This window comes from Bos indicus, chromosome 25 (genome assembly GCF_029378745.1).
Source record: "Bos indicus isolate NIAB-ARS_2022 breed Sahiwal x Tharparkar chromosome 25, NIAB-ARS_B.indTharparkar_mat_pri_1.0, whole genome shotgun sequence".
In the NCBI taxonomy this organism is placed as follows: Eukaryota; Metazoa; Chordata; class Mammalia; order Artiodactyla; family Bovidae; genus Bos; species Bos indicus.
Genome location: NC_091784.1, coordinates 8669497 through 8695878, shown reverse-complemented (window position 1 = coordinate 8695878; position 26382 = coordinate 8669497). Strand labels below are relative to the sequence as shown.

Here is a 26382-nt window from a genome sequence, read left to right as displayed (position 1 = left end):
TTGGGTCTTCCTTGCTGTGCGAGCTTTTCTCTAGTTTCGGTGCGTGGAAGGCTACTCTTTACTCGTGGCGCGTGGTTTTCTCATTGTGGTGGCCTCTCTTGCTGCGGAGTACTGTAGGGAATATGCTATGCACAGGCCTGTACTATAATTAACAGAGCTTCTTTGAAAAATAAGAATGACTTTCTCATCACCCCCAGGCAAAGCGCTAGGAGCAGTAAAAAGTACATCGTGGAAAAACATCTTGAAAACAAGATGGTGAAGTACTGATGTGACTGATGGAAAACCATTAGTGACTGTTCCCAGAGCCTTGAGGGAGTTGCTGAGAAAGGGTGTCACTAGCCGAAGGGCTAAATAAAGTCATGGAAGGCCTGAAGGTTTGACACTGAAGACTGTGCATTGTATATCTTTATCCTCGATCTGAGATTGTAAAGAACAGATATTTCTAGAGCACATACCAGGAAAGGAAAAAGGAAAGTGAAGTCGCTCAGCTGTGTCTGACTCTTTGCGACCCCATGGACTGTAGCCTACCAGGCTCCTCCGTCCATGGGATTTTCCAGGCAAGGGTACTGGAGTGGGTTGCCATTTCCTTCATTGGAAGGACTGATGCTGAAGCTGAAACTCCGATACTTTGGCCACCTGATGCAAAGAACTGACTCATTGGAAAAGACCCTGATGTTGGGAAAGATTGAAGGCAGGAGGAGAAGGGGATGACAGAAGATGAGATGGCTGGATGGCATCACCAACTCGATGGACATGAGTTTGAGCAAGCTCTGGGAGTTGGTGATGGGCAGGGAAGCCTGGCGTGCTGCAGTCCATGGGGTCACAAAGAGTCGGACATGACTGAGCAACTGAACTAACTCTTGTTGCGGAACACGGGCTGCAGGCAGGGAGGCTTCAGCAGTTGCGGCTCCAGGGCTCTAGAGCACAGGCTCAGTAGCTGTGGCGCGTGGGCCTAGTTGCTCCGACATGTGGGATCTTCTCAGATCAGGGATGGGACCCGAGTCTCCTGAATTGGCAGGTGGATTTTTTACCACTGACTCACCAAGGAAGCCCCAGACAAGCAACTTCTAATTTTTCAGTGTAAGTATGTCCGAAACATTGCATGGGATATATTTGTGCTAAAAAAAAAAAAAAAAAAATTAACTCCCATGTTTTAAACTTAACTGAGAGTCTTGTATTGTAATTTGCTAACTCTCACATCCCTATGTGGGGAGGAAGAAGTTGGTCCCTGAAGCTCCTGCCTCTTCCCTGTGATGGGAACCAAGTCTAGCACCTACCTTTCTCCCCTGGGCTTTGGACTTGTGAAATTTAAATGTTAACTGGGGGATCCTGCATTTATTTTCCCTTGAAATGCAGTAATCCTATTCTGAGGATTAAATGAGATAATGCACTTAACACAATGCTTGGCACAGAGCAAATTTTCAATTGATGGAAAAATAATTTTAAACAGAGCAAAGTTTCAATTGATGGAAAAACAATTTAAAAGGATGATGTCTTTGATCATGTCAAAGAGGTGAACACTGGCAAAGAACATGCACTTTGAAGGCCACCAAACTCAGGTTCAAACCCCAGTGGAAGTCCTCCTTGGTGGTCCAGAGGCCACCAAGACTCTATACTTCCAATGCCGGGGGCCTGGGTTCCACCCCTGGTTGAGGAACTAGATCCTACATGCTGCAACTAAAGATCCTGTGTGCTGCAATTTAGAGCTGGTGCAGCCAAAGAAATAAGTACATTTTAAAAATAAAGGAAAAGAAGCACAGTAGAAGCTGTGTAACTTTGGACAAGTTAATAACTCTCTGCCCCTCATTTCCTCATCTGTAAAATGGGGATAACAGTGGTGTCTCCATCACTAGCGTGACTACTGGACTTAAACAGGAATGCACGAGGCCCCTTGTGAGAGGACTTGGGGGGAGCAGGCTCTCAATCAGTGGACGCTGTTCTCACTACCGTCCCTCCTCCCTTCAACGTTAACAGCGCTGTCAGCGTCACCGTCACCAGCAGCGGTTCTGCTGAGCTCACCAGGGACTGGATGCTTCAAGCTCCTGGAGGAAGGAAGGGCTTTCTGTCCAGCCATCTGGGGAGGGTCAGCTCTCCTCCTGGAGACACTGTGGTTCCTCCCAGCCACATCCCCCACCCCCAAATCTAGGAGAGTGTGTCGTGCAGGGAATAGACATAACAAAGGCAAATAACTATAACAGAGAGCTCTACTGTCCACTGAGGGGCCACATGTGGCTGTTGAAATGTGACTTCAAATTGGGGTGTGCCCTAAGTGACTGAGGGCAGGAGGAGAAGCGGGCAACAGAGAATGAGATGGTTGGATGGCATCACCGACTCAGTGGACTTGAGTTTGAGCAAACTCTGGGAGATAGCGAAGGACAGGGAAGCCTGCTGTGCTGCAGTCCATGGGGTTGCAAAGAGTAGGACATGACTTTGTGACCGAACAACTGCTACTGCTGCTGCTAAGTCACTTCAGTCGTGCCCAGCTCTGTGCGACCCCATAGATGGCAGCCCACCAGGCTCCCCCGTCCCTGGGAGTCTCCAGGCAAGAACACTGGAGTGGGTCGCCATTTCCTTCTCCAATGCATGAAAGTGAAAAGTGAAAGTGAAGTCGCTCAGTCGTGTCTGACTCTTAGCGACCCCATGGACTGCAGCCTACCAGGCTCTTCTGTCCATGGGATTTTCCAGGCAAGAGTGCTGGAGTGGGGTGCCTTTGCCTTCTCTGACCGAACAACAACCAAGTGTAAAATACGTACTGGGTTTCAAAGACTTATGAGAAGAAGAATGTGAAATATCACGTTATTTTCTATATTGATGGCATGTTGAAATAATAATATTTTGGATATGACGGGTCAAGTAAAATATATTATTCAAATTAACTTCACTTCCTTCTTTTTAACTTTTAGTATGGCTACTAGGACCTTTGAAATTATGTGTATAGCTTGCAATCTTGATTGTAAGCAAAACTGATGCTTTTGAACTGTGGTGCTGGAGAAGACTCTTGAGAGTCCCTCGGACTGCAAGGAGATCAAACCAGTCCTAAAGAAAATCAATCCTGAATATTCACTGGAAGGACTGATGCTGAAGCTGAAACTCTAATACTTTGGCCACCTGATGCGAAGAACTGACTCATTGGAAAAGACCCTGATGCTGGCAAAGATTGAAGGCGGGAGGAGAAGGGGATGACAGAGGATGAGATGGTTGGATGGCATCACCGACTCAATGGACATGAGTTTGAGCAAGATCCAGGAGATGGTGAAGGACAGGGAAGCCTGGCGTGCTGCAGTCCATGGGGTCGCAAAGAGTCGGACACAACTGAACAACGACAGGAGCTTGCAATCTGTCCCCCTGGAGAGCACTGCTACGGAGTGATCAGGGTGTAGAAGACGGTCCAGGGGAGGGAACAGGCGGCACACGGGTGGGAAGAAGAGAGGAGCGTTGGGGAGGTTTCTCAAAGGAGGGATGTCTGAACTCAGAGGAGGATGTTTGAACTCTCAGAGGAGCATCAGGAACCGGGAACAAGATTGGAAATGAGGGGTAGGAAGGCGCTCCCTACAGAAATGGTGCAGCCCATTCAGAATCACTGGGGCAGTGGTGCGATGCCACCCTGAAGGGCTCAGCTGTTGCCCCAGGGGCCGTTGGGAGCCATGGGTGGGGTCTTGGAAGGTTGGGGTGGGGCTGGGGTGGTGGAGTACCTGGAGGTCAAGCAGTCCTGTGAGCAGGACCTTCCCAGCATGGGCTGCGTTGTTCAGCAGGTCCTCTCGCTTGATGACATTGATGACCTCGGCCAGCAGCAGGTTCTTGGATGGGTCTCCCAGCCACGTGTTGAAGATCCGGTAAGGCTGGAATCAGAATCAGATATCACAGGTATCAGAAAGGTTCCAGACGTAGCCTCAGACTCACTTCTCCCCATTTAAGAGGAGAGAGATCAACTCAGCAAGCAGCTGCTAAGGGCTGGGAGGATAACACATGGTCTCAACAAATTGTTTCCATCACAGCAATCTTGTAGGTCTTAAACATGTGTGTGCTAAAGTTGCTTCAGTCATGTTCGACTCTTTGCGACCCTATGGACTGTAGCCTTTCAGGAGTCTCTGTCCACCGGATTCTCCAGGCTAGAATACTGGGGTGGGTTGCCCTCCTCCAGGGGATCTTCCCCACCCAGGGATCGAGTCTGCGTCTCCTGTACTGCAGGCGATTCTTTACAGCTGAGCCACTGGGGAAGCCCTGTGGGTCTTCTAGTTACTCCTATTAGGGACACCAACTCATCCATGCCCTGGAAAATCCCTCAGTCCTGGGGAAACTGAGACAGTTGGCTCCTCATCACCACAATCCTTATTTTCACAAAGGATGAGCTGGGGTTCCAGGTGAAGTGATTTGTTTGTGAACATACAACACTTTGGTGGAGTCAGGAGTGGACCGATGGCAGCCTGGCCCTTAAAGGCCGCTCCTTTACTCCTCTTTCAGGCGTCAATGCAGCCCAGCTGAAACACACTGCCCAGCCCCTCTTGCAGTTAAGAGTGGCCATGTGAGCAGATCTTAGGCAAAAGCGGGAGAAACAGAAACGTTGTGGGATTTCTGGGAAAGCTGCTTAAGGACGAGAAGTGGGCCACTCTGTCCTTGCCTCCTTGTTCCTTCCTACTGCCTAAAATTGAAATTTGAGGGCTGGAGCCCAAGTAGCCATTTTGGATCATGAGGTGACCTTGAGGGTAGAAGCTATATGAAGGTATGATGGAAGGAGGGACCCTGGGCCCTGAGAGAGAGAGAGAAAGAGAGAATCTGTATGTACATATGGCATTCCAGTAAAGTGGTTAAGAGCATGAGCTCTGGGTTTATATCTTGACTTTGTCACTTAACCGGCTGTGTGACCTTAAACAACTTACTTAACGTCTCTGTGCCTGATTCCTCATTAGCAAAATGGGAGAGAAAAATAACATTTACTTGGTTAGATGTTGTAAGGATTAAAAGTACAAGCAGAGTATTTAGAACTGGGTCAGAGACAAAGGCGCTGTTCACGGCAGCAGCTATTGACAATATTTTTGCTTGTGCACATACAGAAAAATCAGAAGCCTGAAGATCGACTGCTATAAAGTCAACCCTGCAGAGAGAGCTGGGGTGACTTTAACCACTGCCTTTAAATTAGGTTGAGAAGAAATAAGGCTTCAGAAACTTCTGTGAGACATTTAGGTATTTACTGAGTGCCTTGTTGGTGAGAAAGAAGCAATTAAGAGAAAGCAACGCCCCCTGCCCTGGAAAGCAGAGGTGGGGACAGGCAGGCGGGGTCCCCACTCACAGCGTTGGGCCGCAACTCCTCCTTGTGGAAGAAGCCCCCGGTCATCATCTTCTTGCTGAAGGTCATCACGTCCGCCGGGTCATCCAAGCCCCAGTGCTCGTGGGCCCAGAACTTGCCGGTGCAGCCTCCTCCAGTCTGAACCTCGTCCACCAAGAAGGCACAGCCGTGCTGGCGCAGGCGGGGTGAGGGAGACATGAACACCGCGCGCACCTCGCCCACCTCGGGCCCCCCCACCTCGGACCTCGGATCCCCGAATCCAGCCCAAGAGCCACTGCTTTCTGAACCTCACACCCGGCCCGTGTTCTCAGGCTGTGCAAAACCAAACGAAGGCTTAGGAGGGCAGTTCCTGCAGGGCTGTGTCTGCGCGTGGCCTCCCACTGCCCAACTGGAACAAAATCGGAACATCAAAGGCTCCTTGATCCACTGGCTTTGGTTCCTGAGCAGGCCAACGTGCTCAGAAGGAGGCGTGCCCCGATGGTAAGGCGTTCCGTTTCCCAAACTTCAGGTGCCATGTTTGCCAGCTCTGCTCAGCACCCGGACTATTGTTATTATTGGTCTTAATTTTGGCCACACCATGCTATAGGCAGGATCTTAGTTCCCGGAGCAGGGATCGAATCCCTGCCCCTTCAGTGGAATCGCAGAGTCCTAACCAGTAGACCACAAGGGACGTCCACCTGGACTATTATTTACTTAGCATCTGTGTTTAAATAAATTTTTATCACCTTTATCTGTAAACTGACTGCTTGGATGGACCAAGACACATTAAAATAGATATGCAGGCATGCTAAATGCTTCAGTTGTGTCCGACTCTTTGCAACCCTGTGGACTGTAGCCCGCCAGAATCCTCTGTTCATGGGATTCTCCAGGCAAGAATACTGAAGCGGGTTGTCATTCCCTTCTCCAGGGGATCTTCCCAATCCAGAGATCAAACCCACATCTCTCATGTCTCCTGCATTGGCAGGCAGGTTCTTTACTGCTAGCGTCATCTGAAAGTGAAAGTCGCTTAGTTGTGTCCGACTCTTTGAGACCCCATGGACTACACAATCCATGAAATTCTCCAGGCCAGAATACTAGAGTGGGTAGCCTTTCCCTTCTCCAGGGGATCTTCCCAACCCAGGGATTAAACCCAGGTCTCCTGCATTGCAGGCGGGTTCTTTACCAGCTGAGCCACAGAGGAAGCCCACAGGGTCATCTGGGAAACCCCAAATAGACATGATATTAAAGTTTGTTCATTTGGTTTCTGTGGAGAGTGAACCACAATGGGCTGAAAGATGAGGTGGGATCCCCAGAAAGAAAAGGGACGAGGGGGCTGAGGCTTTCCCTGGGACCTTCTCTTGTTTGAGAGTGTCCCTAAGATGGAACCTGCCTGCAAAGCGGGAGACCCGGGTTTGATCTCTGGGTTGGGAAGATCCTCTGGAGAAGGAAATGGCAACCCACTCCAGTATTCTTGCCTGGAGAATCCCATGGACAGAGGCGCCTGGCGGGCTACTGCCCATGGGGTCGCAAGAATTGCACACGACTTAGTGACTAAACCACCACCACCACCTAAGGTGGCAGGTTGGAGGCTGACTTTGGAAGAAGATTTTAGGGAAGAATTCCCTGTCCTGCCGTCAACCCCAAGTTTTCTATCCACGAGGCCCACAGGTGGCCTCTGAAACATCTGGAAGTTTACAAGGAGTCCAGGCTCACCCTTTGCCCTGGAAAACCAACTAACTGGCCCCGGGCACTGACCTTCCTGGAGATGTCTCTCAACTTCCGGAAGAAGTCGTCCGACGCGTGGTTGTCTCCGCCCTCAGACTGGATGGGCTCCACAATGATGCCGGCCACCGTCCTCTTCTTCTTCCGGTATTTCACGATCAGGTCCTCCACCTGGATTCCAAAGGGGGCCGGGACAAGGGCTCGTGGGGGCTCTTGGGCAGCCCCCGAGGAGGATGGGCATGGGGGTGCTGTGGACCCCTGGAAGTTATGCTGACGATGTCATGGTGTCTTATCATTAGAATATACAGTGGAGAAAAGACAGTTTCTCTTTAGCAAGTGGTGCTGGGAAACCTGGACAGCTGCATGGCAGTCAGTGACGTTAGAACACACCCTCATGCCACACACAAAGTAAACTCAAAATGGCTTAAAGACTTAGATATAGACACAACACCACAAAACTCCTAGGACAGAACATAGGCAAAACATTCCCTGGTATAAATTTTAGCAACCTTTTCTTAGGTCAGTCTCCCAGGCAATAGAAATAAAAGCAAAAATAAACGGGACCTAATCAAATGTATAAGCTTTTGCATAGTGAAAGAAACCATAAGCAAAACAAAAAGACAACCAATGAACTGGGAGAAAATGCTTGCAAATGATGCAACAGACAAGGGCTCAATTTCTAAAATATACAAACAGCTCATATAACTCAGTAACAAAAAACCAAATGACCCAATCAAAAAATGGTTAGGAGGCCTAAATAGACATTCCTCCAAAGAAGGCATACAGATGGCCAACAGGCACATAAAAAGATGCTCAACATCACTAATTATTAGAGAAATGCAAGTCAAAAGTACAGTAACTTACAACCTCACACCAGTCAGAATGGCCACCATCAAAAGTGTACAAATAATAGATGCTGGAGAGGATGTGGAGAAATGGGTACCCTTCTACATTAAAATCATTAAAAAAACATTGAAGCATAGTTAATCTACAGTGTTGTGTTAGTTGCTGGTATAAAGCAAACTAAGTTACACACACAGAAACACACACATATTCTTTTTCAGATTCTCCTTCCCTATAGCTCATTAAAAGATGCTTACTCCTTGGAAGGAAAGTTATGACCAACCTAGATAGCATATTCAAAAGCAGAGACATTACTTTGCCAACAAAGGTTCGTCTAGTCAAGGCTATGGTTTTTCCAGTGGTCATGTATGGATGTGAGTTGGACTGTGAAGAAGGCTGAGCACCGAAGAATTGATGCTTTTGAACTGTGGTGTTGGAGAAGACTCTTGAGAGTCCCTTGGACTGCAAGGAGATCCACCCAGTCCATTCTGAAGGAGATCAGCCCTGGGATTTCTTTGGAAGGAATGATGCTAAAGCTGAAACTCCAGTACTTTGGCCACCTCAGGCGAAGAGTTGACTCACTGGAAAAGACTCTGATGCTGGGAGGGATTGGGGGCAAGAGGAGAAGGGGACGACAGAGGATGAGATGGCTGGATGGCATCACTGACTCGATGGACGTGAGTCTGAGTGAACTCCGGGAGTTTGTGACGGACAGGGAGGCCTGGCATGCTGTGATTCATGGGGTCGCAAAGAGTCGGACATGACTGAGTGACTGATCTGATCTCTGATAGCTCATTACAAGAAAAAAAAGTTTTTAACTGTTAACAGTGATGGAGTAGTAAGAAAAGCATCTGATTTTCCCCAAGTGGTTATATTTCTTGGAGTCTTGTTCTAAAACAGGCATCATCTTATAAATAATTAAGGAATAGTAATTGTGATACTTCATTAATAATTTAATAATTATACTTAATCTAAAAAACCCAAACCACATACCCAGATAGAGTAACAAGTGCAATCTTTCTCTGTTATGCAGAATTAAAGGAAAATCATCTATGTGAATGATGTAATTTTGGTCTCTGCCTCACCAATGGCCCCACGGAAGTGGTCAGATGCTTTTTTTGCTTTGAGTGTCATTTGCAATTTGTCATTGCATGGCTATTTTTCCATTTATTTGTCCAGTGCTGTGTTTCTGACTAGTCTGCACTTTCTGATAGGATGCAGAAGAGACACATGTCTATCCAGCACTTGGAATGCAGCTGGTCCAAACTGAGATGTACTTTACGTCTAAAACACACCCAGCAGTTTGAAGGTTCAACACAAAAAAAGCATATAAAAATATCTCATCAATAATTTAAAAATATTAATGACGTGTTGACACAGTAATATTTTGGGATACACTGGGTTCAATAAAATGTTATTAAAATTATTCTCCCAGGTCTTTTTACCTTTTAAAAATATGACTAGGAAGGCTGTGGGGACTTGTGGCTGGCCTTATTTTGCTTGGACTCCATCATCTTGCTTCTTTTATTTACCACTAAATAGCCAGGTGGGTCAGCGGTAAAGAATTTGCCTGCAATGCAGGAGATGTGGGTTCGATCCCTGGATTGGGAAGATCCCCTGAAGCAGGAAATGACAACACACCCCAATATTTTTGTCTGGGAGATCTCATGGACAGAGGAGCCAGGAGGCTACACTCCATAGGGTCGAAAAAGAGTCGGGTACAACTTAGTGACTAGACCACGACAACAACGACATACCTAGCACCTAGTTCACACCTAGTACGCGAAACCTATTAATTCAAAAGAAAGATGTGGGTAAGAGGGAAACCAGCCTGATCTGAGCTCAAATCCAAATCTGAACAGGGATGAACAGTGATAGCCACTCCCCACCTGCCCCCTCAAACAACACAATCCTTTCAACATCTTACATGGAACCCTAATATCTGGGACAGATCAAGGTGGGGCTGTTGGTTGAAGTGAAGGCGTGGTGACCAGGGTCGCCCATCCTTAGCCCCCGACCCTGCAACCTCCAGGGCTCTCCCAAAAGCCCCAGGATTCTGGCGAAGACTGAGACACAGGGGATTAGAGGATCCCCTGGAATCAGTTTCCCTATGAGCTGTCCCATATTCTTTCCATCAGTTCGTTTTCTCTTATTCTGGACTCAGTGAAGCTTGTCCCCAAAGAAACTTAAATGATACAGAAGTTGGTACCAGAAGCTGGGTGATGGAGGCTGGGTGGCAAAATCAGTGTCTCATTGCCTTTCCTAACGTGGAACATCGGGACACGTGGCTCCCTGTTCCTCTGACCCACCCAGGGAGTGCCACATGGATCCCCAGACACTCTGTGTCTATTCCTCTTATCTGGGCTAATTCTCGGTGTGCTGAGGGTCAGGAAGGGGTGTTGAGGAGAGGACCGGGAGGGTCCGGGTGTTACCTCTTCTAGACAGCGGGCCTCTTCTTGTTGGTTCTCTTTCACAAACTCTTCCAGAGGATATTTCAGCCGTGGGAACGGTGCGATGGGCCAGTCGAAGGAGGGGATGTCGATCTTGTGAATGGCTTTGGAGTGCGTGGTTGCTAAGCAACCTAAGCCCAGCAGAACAGAAGAGCAGAGGTTGGCTGGGGGAAGGAAGGTGGACCATTCTTTTTTTTTTTTTTTTAAGAATTTCAAAGTTTGTGAATTTATTAAATTTTATGTTTTGGATCACAGAAAATGAAGATTGGATTTCTCATAAACAGAATTAACTCCTCTATCCATTACATCATTACATCACTGACTCATTACATCACTATAGGACCGACTCAATGGACATGAATTTGAGCAAACTCTGGGAGGTAGTGAAGCCTGGTGTGCTGAAGTCCATGGGGTTGCAAAGAGTCAGATACTACTTAGCGACTGAACAACAACAACAAATCCATTACATGGTCTCTCTAAAGCTTCATGTATGCCTGGTTTTAATCACCGTAGTTATAAAAACTTTAGGGCAAGTCAAGATACACTCTTAATTCCCAAAGTCTTTATCTATTAGATTTTTTTAAGGCAAAGATTGTACTTTTTTCATTTCAGAACTACTGTGCCTTCAGTGAATGGTACCTTCAATAAAGCAGGACCACAGCAAATGTTTTTTAATTATTTTTAAATTTACTTTTTAGGTGGAGTAAAATTGCTTTACAATATTGTGTTGGTTTCTGCCAGATTGTTTTTGAGAATGATATGGGGCAGCCTGGGGAGACCCGGTGCCCGCAGAACCCCAGTTCTGGGAACATCCTGAAGCTGAAGGGGCACACTTGTGTCCCTCTGTGTGTGTGTGTGTGTGTGTGTCATTGCTTTCTGATTTATCACAGACTAACTCTTTGAAGGCAGAGAGGCAAGGGTTTAAATCCTAGCTCTGCCACTGAATGGCCTTGAATGTTCCTTCCCTTGCTGAGCCTCAGTTTCCACATCTGCAAAGTGGGAACAGCCACCCCTAGTCTGCAGAGAATGGTGTGCAATCAAGGAGACCATAAGTAGAAGCCGCCACGCCCGATCAGAGGCAGCTATTGCTGTTGTTGTTATTATTACTCTACCTGCTACCTCTGGATCCCACGGCCCTTCTTACCCATGGTCCTCCCGTGGAAAGCACCCATGAAGGAGAGGATGCTGTAGTCAGGGCACCCAGGGGCCTGGAACCAGGAAACAACCATCGGTCAGGATTGTGAACTAGGGACCTAGGTGGCTGCTCCCATGAACCTCGAGGAGCATGAAATCTCAGAGGAACCAAGGGTCCTTCGCAGGGGGAAGTTACAAACTGGACACCAGAGGTCAAAATCCAGCCCGTGGATTTTTTTCTTTTTTGTAAATCAAGAGGTTTCATGAGATACATTTCTGAACCTCTGTCTTCTCACAAGTTCTGCATCACGGGCGCCCATCTTTCCCGGCCAAGCCCGAAGGTGGGTGGGCATGCTGCCCCAGGGCCCCCACCACCCCCCAGTCTCCTTTCCATCACCACCCCAGCTGTCGACGGGCTCTTCAAGTTCCTCCCAGCCCCTCTCCTTTCCCTGCTTTGGTGGCTCTGGCTCCCACAGCCCACAGGTGGGCCAGGTGTGGGGGTGGTACCTGCCGCCCATGACCTGATGCTGAGCTGGGCCCCTCACAGAACATGCCCAGGCTTTGGATCAGCAGGAGGGGAGGAACACCAGCTTTCCCTGGCCCTCCAGGGCTGCCCCTGGGAGCATGAGGAATTCACGAACACCCAGGCGTCTCCTGGCCCTAAGTGAACGGCACAGCTGCACTGCCTTCTGACTCTCCACTCAGCAAGGAAATCAGACCTGCCTCCAGGCGACTCAGGAAGAGCTGCTGGGGACATTGCAGAGGCCACCCTGGGGGCCCCTGAGTCTCTGGGACGTTGACCTGGCTCAACTCCACTGGGTCCCCGAGACTCCCAGGAAAAACTCTAGCACCTTCTCCCACAAACTCCAGAATACCCTCAGGTCGTTTTCCTTTATTCATCTCCAAATGTGATATGAGATGCAGCTTGTTTTATTGCACTTCACAGATGTTGTGGGTTTTTTTTTTTTTTTTTCACAAACCGGGACACCCTCCGACTTGAGGAGGACAGCAGGGGGTGCTGGGCTCACCTGGTTGACCATGCACGTCTCCAGCTCCTCTTTGGAGAAACTCGACTGGCCCCTTTCCTTGCTCTGACAAGATGGAACAGAAAAGATTCTCAGAGATGCTCTGGGACAGGGAGAGCTGCTGCTTTGCACCCACATCTAAGCCATGAGGGGGTGCTTTCTGAAGAGCTGCTCACACATGTCAATGTTACATGTATGGATGGAGGCCCGAGACCGTTCATAGTGCTTGCGATGAAACAGATGGACGGATAAGGCTCATCCTTCTTCTGTTGGCAACAGTGAAGATCTGTGAGATGGTACGTTATTCCAGGTAAACTAGCGTAGCACACTGGGGAGGTTTTGTACCATTCTCTGCTGGGATGTTTAGAAAGGCTTGACTAGCCAGTGGCCTTCCCTGGATTTTGGACATGGTCACTGATGTCCAATATTCTGCCCAACTTGGGTGAATAATTGGACAAGGGCGGACTGTGCAGCTGGGGGCTGAGGAGTCTGTGTGTGTGTGTGTGTGTGCATACGTGCACACGCATGCATGCCCCAAACCTCACCCGGTACCACATGAAGATGGTCTTGAAGGCGTTCTCGTTGGAGCAGGAGCCGCAGGCCATCGTGATGAGCTGGGACATCCCTTTGGGAGCCACCTGTGGAGAGGGAAACAGTTGTGGGCTCCCCACTCCCCACCTCCCTCCAGCTGACCACTACGTGCGGGCAGGGAACCAGGTATGGAGTCCTGGACGCAGCCAGACTGGGAGGGTGAGCGAGAAGCCAAGAAAGGCCTGGGGACTGGAGGCCAGAGAGGGAAAAAGGTGAATGAAGCCCATAGGTCCCTCCTGATGGCCCTCCCCACCACTGCCTGTACATTTTACAGGTGGGAAGTCAGGATTCCGAAGGACACTGATCGTTGTGGCCACTGAAACCCAAAGTCAGGGAGGACTGAAGGACACAGGCAAAGCTCCAGTTGTGGGATCCATGCTAATTTAAGTTCCCCTGGGTTCTCTTTCCCCCTACCCCACCCCCTAGCATGAGAGGGATCCCAGCTTTTCTTGCAAGGAAAAATTTAAAAAGACTCATCCTGAAAGAAACAGCAGGAAGAGTGAGACTAATGCAGAAACACCCCATCCTTAACTGCTACGGATGCCAACCCTTTCCTTTCCAGCTACTCTGGCTTCCTGAAGATCAGAGCCAAGGGCCAGCAGTGGGGAGGGCGGAGGTGGGTCCTCATGTTGCAGTCTGTCCCCATGGAGTCACTCACTGAGAGCAGGGACTCCCGGAGCTTCTCCACAAAGTTCTCCGGAGGAAGGATTCCGAGGGCAGGTCTGTTGATGAATGTGCTCTGCAAAAAAGCCAGGATGCCAGCAGTGATTTCTTGCCTGACCCAGGTCCCGCCCACCGGCGATGCTTTTCAGAGTGGATGTGTTTCACACTTCCAGGAATGACAGATTTTCCTGCATTTTAGAGAAATCCACTAGGATGGCTCTGGGTTGAAAACAAAGTGTCAGTTTCTTGACTGGGGTATGGCGCTATCACTTTAAAGAAAGAATTGGTGCTGAAGGATTGACACTTTTGAACTGTGGTGCTGGAGAAGACTCTTAAGAGTCCCATGGACAGCAAAGAAATCAAACCAGTCAATCCTAAACAAAATCAACCCTGAGTATTCACTGGAAGGACTGATGCTGAAGCCGAAGCTTCAATACTTTGGCCACCTGATGCGGAGAGCCGAGTCACTGGAAAAGACCCTGATGCTGGGAAAGACTGAAGACGGGAGGAGAAGGGGGCAGCAGAGGATGAGATGGTTAGATAGCATCACTGACTCAATGGGCATGAATTTGAGCAAACTGGGAGATAGTGAAGGACAGGGAAGCCTGGCATACTAGTCCATGGGGTCGCTAAGAGTAGGACACAACTTGGCGACTGAACAACACCAAAAAGTTTTATTTAAGAAGGATGCCTTGACGGCAGCCTCACGTTGATAAACTGCCCGCCTGCTTTTCCAAAGATTCCCAGCACACCTTGCAGCCTGTGCTCTGCAACAGAAGAAGCCACCCCAAAGAGAAGCCTGTCCACTGCAGCTACAGAGTCGCCCCTGCTCCCTGCAACTAGAGAAAAGCCTGTGCAGCAATGAAGACCCAGCACAGCCAAAAAATAAATAGATAAATAAATAAAATTATTTTAAAAATTATCAAACAAATTTGAAAAAAAAATTTAAGTTTTATTTATTTTTTGGCCCCACTAAGTGGCTTGTAGGATCTTAGCTCCTTGACCAGGGATCAAACCCATGCCCCCTGCTGTGGAACCATGCTGGACTATCAGGGAATTCCCAGTTTATGGGTTTGTTGAAATCCATAGAATTGTATATGGCAAAGGATGGATCTGACCTCATGTGAATTATATTTTAATTAAAAAAAAAAAACAAAAACGAGAAAGAGGTCTCAGTAACTGTAAGTTTTAAAGAGTGAGGTGTAGGAGAGCAATCGGATGAAGAAGCTGGCTAATGAAAGAGCTGCCGATGAAGAGAAGTAGCGTTAGAAAACTCCCTTTTTTTGATAGAGGCAGGTCTAGAGAAGGATTCCCTCTGTAAGGAAATCTACAGTGCATACCTGACACTACACAGACACTCGCTTCTGAAACACAGGAAACGAGGGAGCGTCACTCAACCAAAAGGAGAACCACTCTAAATGCCAAAATTAGGTTAAGCAAACAAAGGCACATTCACTGATGATAATGTTGTGTTGCTGGTAAAATGGCATGTCCAAAGTCACAGTTGTATGTTAGGGTTCACTGACTGGTGTACCTTCTGTGGCTGTTGATAAATGTATCAGCATGTGTCCACCCTTATGGAAAAGATGCAAATGGAAATGCAAATGGGGATAAGAACAGAGCTGATCTGTCTCTCCAGGTGCAGCCAGTGCCCCCTGAAGGATCAGCAAGAGTCTGAGTGGGGTCTGCACAGCGGATAAGCAATGAGGTCATCAAGAAGAGGATTGGGGGATTTTCCCTGATAGTCCAGTGGTTAAGACTCCATGGTTTCAAAGCAAGTGAAAGTGTTAATTGCTCAGTCATGTCTGACTGTTTGCAACCCCATGGGGCTATAGTCCACTAGGCTCCTCTGTCCATGGAATTCTGTAGGCAAGAATACTGAAGAGGGTTGCCATTCCCTCCTCCAGGGGATCTTCCTGACCCAAGGATCAAACCCACATCTCCTGCATTGCAAGCAGATTTTCTGCCATCTGAGCCACCAGGGAAGCCCTTCAATGCAAGGGGCCCAGGTTCAATGCCTGGTCCAGGAACTAAGATCCTGTGAGTCAAGTTAAAAAGTAAGGAAGGATTGACTGAGCCTGGAAATTCTCAGGCACCCTTCTCTCTCAGACTCAGCTATGTAAATAAACTCAGCGCAAATCCAAACAGGAGGAAACTCAAGGACAGGCGGGTCCCAGCACCCATCCTCCCGTGGCACTGCGATTCGGCGTGGCTGGCTAGACTTCGTGGTAGCCTCGTGTCTTGGTTGGTTTTTCTTCTTTGTGACTAGCTGCATAGGTCTAATAACAATGGGGGGGAGTTAACCCTTTTCACTGTAGAGCCGGGGAAATGGAGGACCAGAGAGGTCAAGCAACCTGCCTCAAGTCACACAGATAGAAAGAGGCAGAACCATGAGTCAAACCCAGGTTGGCTGACTTCCGATCCCATCCTCTGCCGGCACTGCAGGCAGCCTCCACCTGAAACTATAGATGCTGTTGGTAAGTAGGCTTGGCAGAGACCGGAGACCTTGGGTGGCCTGTGGGAGGTGCTGAGCGGTCTTTTGTTTTGGCTTCAAGACATTCATTATGTTCCCTGGAGAAGGAAATGGCAACCCACTCCAGTATTCTTGCCTGGAGGATCGCATGGACAGAGGAGCCTGGCGGGCTACAGTCCATAGGGTCACAAAGAGTCAGACATGGTTGAGCAGCTAAGCACACACACACACAGTCAATGTGCCTCTGAGGAAACCAAACACATCATGAGCTCAGGGTGGAGGGGAATTGCCAGCACAGGTAGATGGCTGGGCCGACTGCCGCTCTGGGCCCAGGCAAGATGTGGGGGTGGTGTTCTTGTTCGGCAAAGCGTGGCATTCATTAAGAACAGAAGGTACCTGGGACTCTGGGTAGCAGAATCAATTGAGGACAGGTTTCTAGAATCCTCGCCATCAGACTCAGCAGCTGTAAAGTGCAGAAGGAGGAGAATGGGCTTTGGTTTAAGTGGCTGTGCAACCTGGGGCAAGTCACTTAACCTCTCTGGTCCTTATTTGAGAAAATGAGGATGCCTTCCTGGGTGCTCGTCAGGAGCCAGTGAGAGGACACAGCCTATGGATGAGGCAGGAGCTAGTCCTGAAGGACAGAATCACGCAGGTGGAAAGGCCTGGAGGTCACATTGATGTCTTAGCTGACAAGGTCAGCTGCCCTATGACCAGCCCAGCCAAAGTACCACAGATGTCAGTCGGCACTCATCGTTCATTGCAGTGGTTCACATGCAATGACCAGTGATATTGTATAGCCTGTGAGCAGTGTGATGAGGCCGTCCCGGGGACATAAGAAGTTTTAACTGCAACCGGTTAGATCCAGGTGACCCGGGACATGAATTATAGGTGATGTGGTTGGGGTATGAAAGGGTTGATAAGCACCATCTCAAGACTTCAATGACTTGGCAACAGCCTGCCCAGGACAGGTAAAAAACACCATGACCACCACCTGAGCTCATCTTGGGCTAAGAGTTTGGAAGACGTCAATCAAGGTCGTCCTGTCTGACGCCTCAGATGTACTCTGCTGAGCTTGCGGCGGTCAATGGTCACTTCTCTGAGGCTGTGCCAGTCTCCCTGCCCCATACCCAGCCCTCTGCAAGAACGACATCAGCTCACACTGTGATCTAGACCTTGATCCAGACTACGGTCTAGGTGGCAATCTAGGCAGATCTGATCTGTGATCCAGACACTGGTCCAGACTATTCTGGACTGTAACCTAGAATGTGATCGTGTTATCGAGGTCAGCACCAAGGACAGTGCCCGGCACACAGTAGGTATTCCATCCATCATTAAGTGAACAGATGTTAAGGAATGAGGCTGGGACTTCCCTGGTGGTACAATGCATGGGAATTCGCCTGCCAATGCAGGGGACACAGATTCAATTGCTGTTCCGGGAAGATTCCACACAACAGGACCAACTAAGTCCACGCGCCACAGCTATGTAAGCCTGTGTGCCTACAGCCTGTGCTCTGCAACAAGAGAAGCCACTGCAGTGAGAAGCCTGTGCGTCACAAGGAAGAGTGGCCCCCGATCACTGCAACTAGAGAAAGTCTGCTTTGCGGCGATGAAGACCCAGTGCAATCAAAAAAATAAAAATAAATAAATTAATTTTTAAAAAAAGAAAGAAATGAGGCTGAAGAAGCAGGAGCCAGATCACAAAGGGCTTTGCATGTGAAGAGGAGGAGCTGGGAGGCATTCTGAAGGCAGTGGGTACCAGGAGCGGGTTCCAGGCACAGAGCAGTTTGGAGGATGGTTTGGAGGAGGCGAGAATGGACATGGAGGTGGGAGGAAGGGATGGAGAGGGGCTGATGGGAAACTCCAACTGGAAGAGGGGGAGCTAGGACTGGTCCCCGCCTAGCTGGGGGAAGGGAGGATGAGGGGTGGTGTCCAGGTTCTTGGCAGGGATAGGTGGACGCAGGGCATTCCCCACGCCCCTGCCCCCGCAAATCAGAATCCCTGGGCCTGGAAATCACGTGCTGTTGGGGCCACTCTGCCTCCGGAGGCAGCTGACACGGCAAATGTGTCTGGCGTGTTTGTTGACACAGTTTTTTAGCACCAACTGCTGAGGCATCTGGGATCCGCAGAACGTTTCGAAACAAAGCCGGGCTCTGAATGTAAACACACGCTCGGAGACACCAACAGACCTCGCCAGACACCCTGGGTTTGGGGGGTGGGGGGACGAGGCTTCTGCCAGAGCAGCTCCTGAACTTGTCAACCCATCAGAGGTGAGAACCATCCCCAGGTCCCTCCCAGGCAGGTACACCGGCCCACAGGTAAAGAGGAGCTGAGTTCTTTCCTGTTATCTTCTGCTGCTTCTTTATGGCTGGAGAGGGGACTTCCCTGCTGGTCCAGTGGTTAAGAATCCTCCTTGCAGTGCAGGGACATGGGTTCGATTCCTCGCTAGATAACTAAGACCCCACATGACGTGGAGCTTTGCCCCAACTACTGAGCCTGTGCTGTAGAGCCCGCACACTGAACTAGAGAGTGTGTGCGTGCTCAGTCGCTTCAGTCGTGTCCAACTCTTCGAGACCCCATGGACTGTAGTCCGCTAGGCTCCTCTGTCCATGGGATTCTCCAGGCAAGAATGCTGGAGTGGGTTGCCATGCCCTCCTCCAGGGGATCTTCCCATCCCAGGGATCAAACCTGCAGCTCCTGCGACTCCTGCATTGGCAGGCAGATTCTTTACCCATTGAACCATGATGGGGGGAAGCCCAGGGAGTCCGTGCACTGCAACCAAAGATCCTGAATGACACACACAAAGATCCACGTGCTGCAACTGAGACCCAAGACAGTCAAATATACAAATATTATAAAAAATAAGAGTTGGTTCCTGCCGGGGTCAGGCTTTCAGTCCTCCTGTCTTTCTTTGATTTCTTTTTGGGAATCACACCCCTTATGTGTGGACATGATGTCACACTCTGAGAAAAATGGAAGCCCTAATGATGTGTGGCGCCCGGGGTAGGGGGGTAGGTTGGGGAGTGGCCAGAGGGAAAACTGTCCGGGGATCTGGGGATCTGCTGAGGCTGACCATGTGTGCACACTGCTGTAGAGATGGACTGGCTTTGTCTACGTCTTGTATCGTGGGACGCATGACTGTGTCACCAACAGACACACTGGAAGGTCCACAGCAGTGGCCTTTGTGAGAAGTGACTCAGATGCTCATCCGAGGTAGGTAGGATGCTAATTACAGTGCGTTCACACAATGGAACGATTAAAGCCGGGAGGATGGATGCCCTGTGGCTACCAAGGACACATCTCCAGATGGATTTTGAGTGAGATAAGCCAGATGTGATAAAGAGCACACACAGTACGATTCTGTCCATGTGCTGTTAGAAGTAAGGGGAGGCTTCCATGGTGGCTCGGTGGTAAAGAATCTGCCTGCAATGCAAGAGATGCAGGCTCGATCCTGGGGTCAGGAAGATCCCCTGGAGAGGGAAATGGCAACCCACTCCAGTATTCTTGCCTGGAGAATTCCATGGTAGAGGAGCCTGGTGGGCTACAGTCCTTGGGGTCACAAAGAGTCGGACATGACTGAGTGACTAACGCTTCACACTTCTTCATACGTACAGACACACCACGCATCATAGGTGTGTTGTGGGCACCATTATGGCTTCCAAGAAGATACCTTACTCTATCCCCTCCCCACAACTGTGACTGTTACACAGCAGAGGGGGCTTTGCAGGTCTTATTAAGCTTCCTATTCAGCTCAGAAAGGAGACAGTCCTAGATCTTCTGGGTGGGCTAACTGCAGCCACACGAGCCCTTGGCTCAGGGCAGAGGCAGAGAAGGGATACAAAGAGAGCAGGATCATACACTGCTGGCTTGACGGTGGAAGGACCACGTGAAACGAACTCTGCCAACGACCTGAATGAGCCCCAAAGCAGATCCTCCCCCGGAGCCTCCAGCTAAGAGCTGACCTCAGCTTTGTGAGCTTCGAGGCAGAGCATTCAGCTTTGCTCACCAGATTCTAGACCCATAAGATCTGTGAGACCCCAAACGGCTGTTGTCTTAAATCCCTAGGCTGGTGGTAGTTTGTGATGCCAGCAACAGGAAACTAAAACAGGGTGGTTTTAAAGTTTCATGGTTGGGGAGGATAATTGGGGAAATAATGTCTAAAAAGCCTCTGGAGAGACTTCCCTGGTGGTCCCGTGATTAAGACTCTGTGCTTCTACTACAGGGGTTGTGGGTTCAATTCCTGGTTGGGGAACTAAGATCCCACATGCAGAATGGTGCGGCCAAAAAAAGACTCCTTAAGCGAGTGATAATGGGAAGAAAAAGGTGAGAAACACTGGGTAACAGGGGACAATTCATTCAGTAGTACGCTTCCCTGATGGTTCAGATGGTAAAGAATCTGCCCGCTATGCAGGAGACTTGAGTTCTATCCTTGGGTCGGGAAGATCCCCTGGAGGAGGGCATGCAACCCACGCCAGTATTCTTGCCTGGAGAATCCCGTGGACAGAGGAGCCTGGTGGGCTACAGTCCATGGGTCGAAGAGTCAGGCACGACTGAAGCGACTAAATGCACGCACACAGCACGCTGAGTGTGCACGCACATCTCCATGTGTGTTACAGCCAGCGTCATCAGTCAACAGCCCCCGCCACCGAGAAGAATCCGGCTCCAAACGGTAGCAATGCCAAGGATGGGAAATTGCCCCAGCCCCTGCCTGCCACCCCACCACTCTTGGACCTTTCCTGCCTCTTCTGATCCGGCTGCCATGCCCTCTTTCGTACCTGAAGCTCCTTGCACCTCTCCCTCCCACCCTCCACTCCCTATAGGGACCACTCTCCCTCAACCCCCAGCCCGTCCATCCCTAAAAAAGCCCAGCTCCCTTGGGTTTTTTATCTCCAGCACCTCTTCTGGCTGTGTGACTCTGGACAAATACTTAACCTCTCTGGGCTCAGCTCCCTCATCTGTAAAACAGGGATAACAACAGTAGCCGCCTCAGAGACTTGGCAATATTCGATCTGTGCCGGCCACAGTCTTTATACGTATTATGCTCTTAATTATTGCTCATTATTGTCATGATCATTGTCTTGTGCCCACACAGCACTGATTGTCTCGCTTGGTGGCGTTTCCTATGGCTGCGATTCTCTGCTTATGTGTGTGGTTAACTGGCTGCCTCTGTGGGAGCAGGGCGCGGTGTTGGCAAGGCGTTCCAAGGGCTTACCACACTGTATGGACTCAACAAATATTTCAGGGAGGACTGAATGGATGGACCATTTCCAAAGGCTGCCCCAGTCAGCCTCTGAATCTCCATGAACACAACCCCGGGCACTCACCATATTTTGAGGCTGTTGAACGAGTTTCATGAGAGCAGGATGGTTGTAACCTGGGGAGAGGAAGATACAGTTAGAGACCAGCATCGTATCTGGGGGTCCCCTGCCCTTCACCCCATCGCCTGCCTCCTCCCTTCCCTTCCAACCCGGCAACCCTTTTCACACACAAAGGCCCATTCCTGGGGCCCTGCCTGGGAAACGCCCTGTAACTTCACTCTGTCGGATGCAGGGGCTGTGGACTGGGGCAGTGGTGTGAGGACCCGGGGAGAGAGTGATTAACACTCTTCCTCCGTCTCTCCACCACTCACCCCACCCCCAGGGGTGCCGGGACCAAGGTTGGGAATTGCTTGTTCCCCAAGTAAGGACCACTCTGGGGGTTTTCCCAACTGACCTGTGGCCAGAGGTCTTTGGGCTCTGACTCTTACCATGCTACCTGGATGTTGATAACTTTTCTGCCTCAGTAGATAAAGGCAGTGTCAGGGAATCACATTAAGCCACAGATGCAACTTTTCTTATTGGCTTCAGAAAGAAAGATGAAAGCAGAGCTAGCCCCTCTGATCAGGAAATCCTATTGCTGGATTTTTTTTTTACCACACCGAGCAGCAGGTGGAATCTTAGTTCCAGACCAGGGACTGAACCTGTGCCCCCTGCGGTGGAAGCGCAGAGTCTTAGCCACTGGACCCTCAGGGAAGTCCCTGCACACCCGAGTCTTTGATGTCATGGGGCGCCCCCTGCCCACACCGCAGGGCAGGGGTAGCTGTCTGGAGGCTGCTATTATAGAAGTAAGCTTAGGAGGCAGAGTCATTGGTGCAAACCTTCAGGCTCCTTGGATGGCCGTGGGAACCCTGAAACCCCTTGAAACTGACTCCCTATTGATGGGCCTGAGGTGATATTAAAAGATCCGACGTTATAGGATGGTTGTAGGGATTAAGTGAGAGAACACAGAAGACATTATGCATGTGGGCTAGGTTGCTTCAGCAGACTCTTTGCAACCCCATAGACTGTAGCCTGCCAGGCTCCTCTGTCCATGGGATTGTCCAGAATACTGGAGTGGGTTGCCATTCCCCTCTCCAGGGGATATTCTCGACCCAGGGATCCAACCCGAGTCTCTTACATCTCCTGCACAGGCAGGCAGGTTCTTTGCCACTAGGGCCACTTGGGAAGCCCTTGGAAGACACTATGCCAGACAGCAAATTTTCAATAATTATTAGTTAAAAAAAATTATTTCAATGACTACAGATGTAAAATAAAGGTGGCCAGAGACAAAACTTTTAGAACTTCTGGCGTTTTAAAAAAATAATTTTATTTATGTATTTATTTTGGGTTGCTCTGGGTTTTCATAGCTGTGTGGGCTTTTCTCTAGTTTCGGAGAGCTGGGGCTATTCTCCAGTTGTAATGTGTGGGCTTCTCATTGCGGTGGCTTCCCTTGTTGCGGGGCACAGGCTTCAGAGCTCGGGTTCACAAGCTGGGGCACACGGGCTTAGTTGCTCCAGGGCGTGTGGGATCTTCCTGGATCAGGGATCGAACCCGTGTCTCCTGTATTGGCAGGTGGATTCTTTACCACTGAGCCCCTGGGGAAGCCCTGAACTTTTGGTCTTTTAACAACTGCTGCCAGTCTGATCAGCCCGATTCCCCTAGCCCCATAGAGATGCCGGCTGGCTGGGGATTTGAGCTGAAGGAGCCCTGGGTGGTGGTGGGGAGGATATAGGGGTTAGCCAGGAAGAGACGGGCCCACGGTTTCGGGATAATGCGAGATTTTACCCCTTTCACTCTGGTAGGACATGGAGAGACAGATTCGTAAATCTCAGACTCCAAGTCACCTTCAGAGGCCAAGGCATCTCTGAATGATGAACTTACCAGAAACAATGAGTCATATATCTGCCTGCTGTTGGATCTCATCTTCATGGGAAATAAATAGGTTTGAGGGACCCAACTTGGCAAAAGCAGAGGAGGCGTGGAAACCTAATGCAGGGGCGGATCTCTGTGGAAAGACCCTAACCGGGTGAGTGGAGGGGGCTGGAGGTGGGTGGGGAGCTGTAAATATTCCAGGATTATCCACGAAGGGACAGGCTTCACAGATACTCAGCTTACAGATCGGCGGGTGCCGTGAGGACTCCATCGACCAAAGAAACACAGACCAGCCAAGCTACAAACAGCTTGTGCCCATCAGCCCTGCCTCTCCCTCCTGCAGTAGGACAGCCTTGCTCTGGATGGCCAGGAGGTGAGCCTGCTGAGAGAGATACTTTCTTGGCCCAGCCACCCCTCTTCCAGCTGCTCTGTGTGCATGTATCCTGGGGGGAGGGGGACACTGAAAGTGGCTCCAGCCACCTCCTCTGGCAAATTGCCCCTGATGAATGGAAGCCGCGTTGCCTGAAAGATGGCATCCTTCCCCCTGGCAGCTGATGCGCGATGACCCGACTGGCCCAGGGGGACCAAAAGATCAGCCTCTTCGCATTGGTCTGGGTTTGACTTTGGGGTGCAATTCACATTCCAGAGCCCCCACTCCCACCGCCCTGTGGAATCAGGCTGTGGCTGGTCTCTGGCTGAGACCTCATCCTTCTTCACCTCCCCTTTGCTCTCTGCTGTTTCTCTCCCTCTCCTTTCCCATAGCTCTGCGCCACCCCCCCGCCCCCAGCTCTCCCTTAATTAACCACTGTCACTGAATCCCCACCTCCGACCTTCATCCAGGAGTCCTAAGACTGCTGACGTTGGCCACGGGTTCACATCCTGCCTGTGCTTCTTCTCCAAACTCTGCTTATCTACCTACAAAACGGGTATATTCACCGAGACCCACACTTGTCAGGTTTTGGGGGAGGAGTAAATGAGAAAAGACATGTAAAGTTCCTTTTCTAATATACCCTCTGCAAATGACTTGTTCTTTTCCTCTGCCCTTGAGGGAAGTGTCTGGCCACACACAAGGATATGTCTCTTGGAAGGAGCGACTGAAGTCCAGATAACCATGACTAACACAGAAAGAAGCTCCATCCAGGGATTTATTTTCCAGCTCTTACCTATAGGGACCGAGGAGATCTGGGAATAAAGATCCAACATCCGGTTGCCGTCCACATCCACCAGGTAATTGCCTCGACTCTCTTCATAATTGCAGAAAAAGTGCACAGCCTCTGCATTCTTGGGGAAAGAAGAGACTGGATCAGGCTCACTGAAATTCCCTAGACCCCCAGTCTTTCAGGACTAAGCTTGAACTGCTGAAGTAAAGCGCCTCCCTGATGGCTCAGACAGTAAAGAATCTGCCTGCAATGCACGAGTATGCATGCTTAGACGCTTCAGTGGTGTCCGACTCTTTGTGACCCCATGGACTGTAGCCCACCAGGCTCCTCTGCCCATGGGACTTTCCAGACAGGAATAATGGAGTGGGTTATCATGCCCTTCTCCAGGAGATCTTCCTGACCCAGGGATCAAACCCGTGTCTCTCATGTCTCCCTCACTGGCAAGTGGGTTCTTTACCACTAGCACCACCTGGGAAGGCCCTGCAGTGCAGGAGACCTGGGTTCAAACCATGTCCTGACCATTTAAAGACACATGGATGGGGTCTGTGGTTGTTGACAATGTAGGATTTTTTTGCCCTGCAGGTAATTATCAATACATAGGTGATTTGCTTTATAATCATTTATGATGCTGTGGATTTGTATTTGATGATTCTTTTTCCTGTATGTGTTTTATTTATCCCAACAAAAAAGATTGAAAAATAAGTCTGAAGAAAATTCTGGAAAGTTAAGATGTATATGGTAAGTTTTAGGGCCTAAGAAAACTAAAAAACAATAGTGATTATATATTGATAATATAATATATATATAGTATATAGTGAAAGAAATGAAAATGGTACACTAGAAGATTTTCACATTATGTACCAAAAATTAGTAGAAACCAAGGTGAGGAAGAAAAAAGACAAGAGAAAGAGAGAGAACAAAAAATAAAACTGGGGACTTCCCTGGTGGCTCAGCAGCTGACTCCTTGCTCCCCCTGCAAGGGGCCTGGGCTCAATCCCTGGTCAGGGAACTAGATCCCACATGCCACTGCCCCAGTGCAGCCAAATAAACAAATGTTATAAATTAAAGAAACCAGAAAATAAAACTGAACCTGTGAATACAACTACATCAATGGTAGCATTAACTGTGCATGGATTAAGCAAGTCAATAAAAAAAAAAATCAGAAACTATCTGACTGCATTAAAAGATTCAGTGATATGCCATCTACATGAGATATATTTTAGATTCTAGAATACAAATTAGGTTGAGAGTAAAAAGATAGGAAAAGCTACATAATTCTCACAGTAATCATAAGGAAGCTGGATGTTTTATACTAATATCAGATGAAACAGGTAAACAAACAAGACGTTTCTAGAGGTAAAGAAAGGCATTTTGTGATGACAGAATGGTCCATCCACAAAGAAGACCATAAACATGTAAGCGGCTGATATTGTTGTTTAGTTGCTCCATCATGTCTGGCTCTTTGGACCCCATGGACTGCAGCCTGCCAGGCTCCTCCATCCATGGGATTCTCCAGGCAAGAATACTGGAGTGGGTAGCCATGCCTTCCTCCAGGAGTCTTCCTGACCCAGGGATCGAACCCAGGTCTCTGGCATTGCAGGCGGATTCTTTACCGCTGAGCCACCTGGGAAACCTGATATACAGCCCCAAATACATGAAGCAAAACCTGCCAGAACTGAAGGGAAATGATAATTCTGTAAGACTAGTTGGACACTTCAGTCCCTGGCTTTCAATAACGGATAGGACAACCAGGCAGAGGATTAATGAGGAAAGAGATGTGAACAACATTCAGAATCAGCAGATCTCACAAACACGTGTGGAACACCCCACCCAACAACAGCAGGGTATACATCCCTCTCAAGTGCATACAGAACATTTTCTAGAATAGACCA

The 26382-nt window shown here is 49.3% G+C and overlaps 1 protein-coding gene across 5 annotated transcripts in view; it reads right to left on the bottom strand.

The window, feature by feature from the left end:
• Positions 1–26382, bottom strand: part of ABAT (4-aminobutyrate aminotransferase) — an 89855-nt gene that overhangs the window by 6016 nt on the left and 57457 nt on the right. For 4 of the 5 annotated variants that reach the window (XM_070779640.1, XM_070779641.1, XM_070779642.1 and 1 more), the window contains 10 exons: positions 24494–24611; positions 21486–21535; positions 13687–13767; positions 12983–13075; positions 12441–12503; positions 11423–11486; positions 10261–10442; positions 7019–7156; positions 5288–5455; positions 3693–3839 (listed from right to left, as the gene is read on the bottom strand). In XM_070779640.1, coding sequence (XP_070635741.1) covers positions 3693–3839; positions 5288–5455; positions 7019–7156; positions 10261–10442; positions 11423–11486; positions 12441–12503; positions 12983–13075; positions 13687–13767; positions 21486–21535; positions 24494–24611 — 1104 coding nt within the window. The remainder of the gene's footprint in view (positions 1–3692; positions 3840–5287; positions 5456–7018; positions 7157–10260; positions 10443–11422; positions 11487–12440; positions 12504–12982; positions 13076–13686; positions 13768–21485; positions 21536–24493; positions 24612–26382) is intronic. The other variant, XM_019987846.2, reaches the window with a different exon arrangement.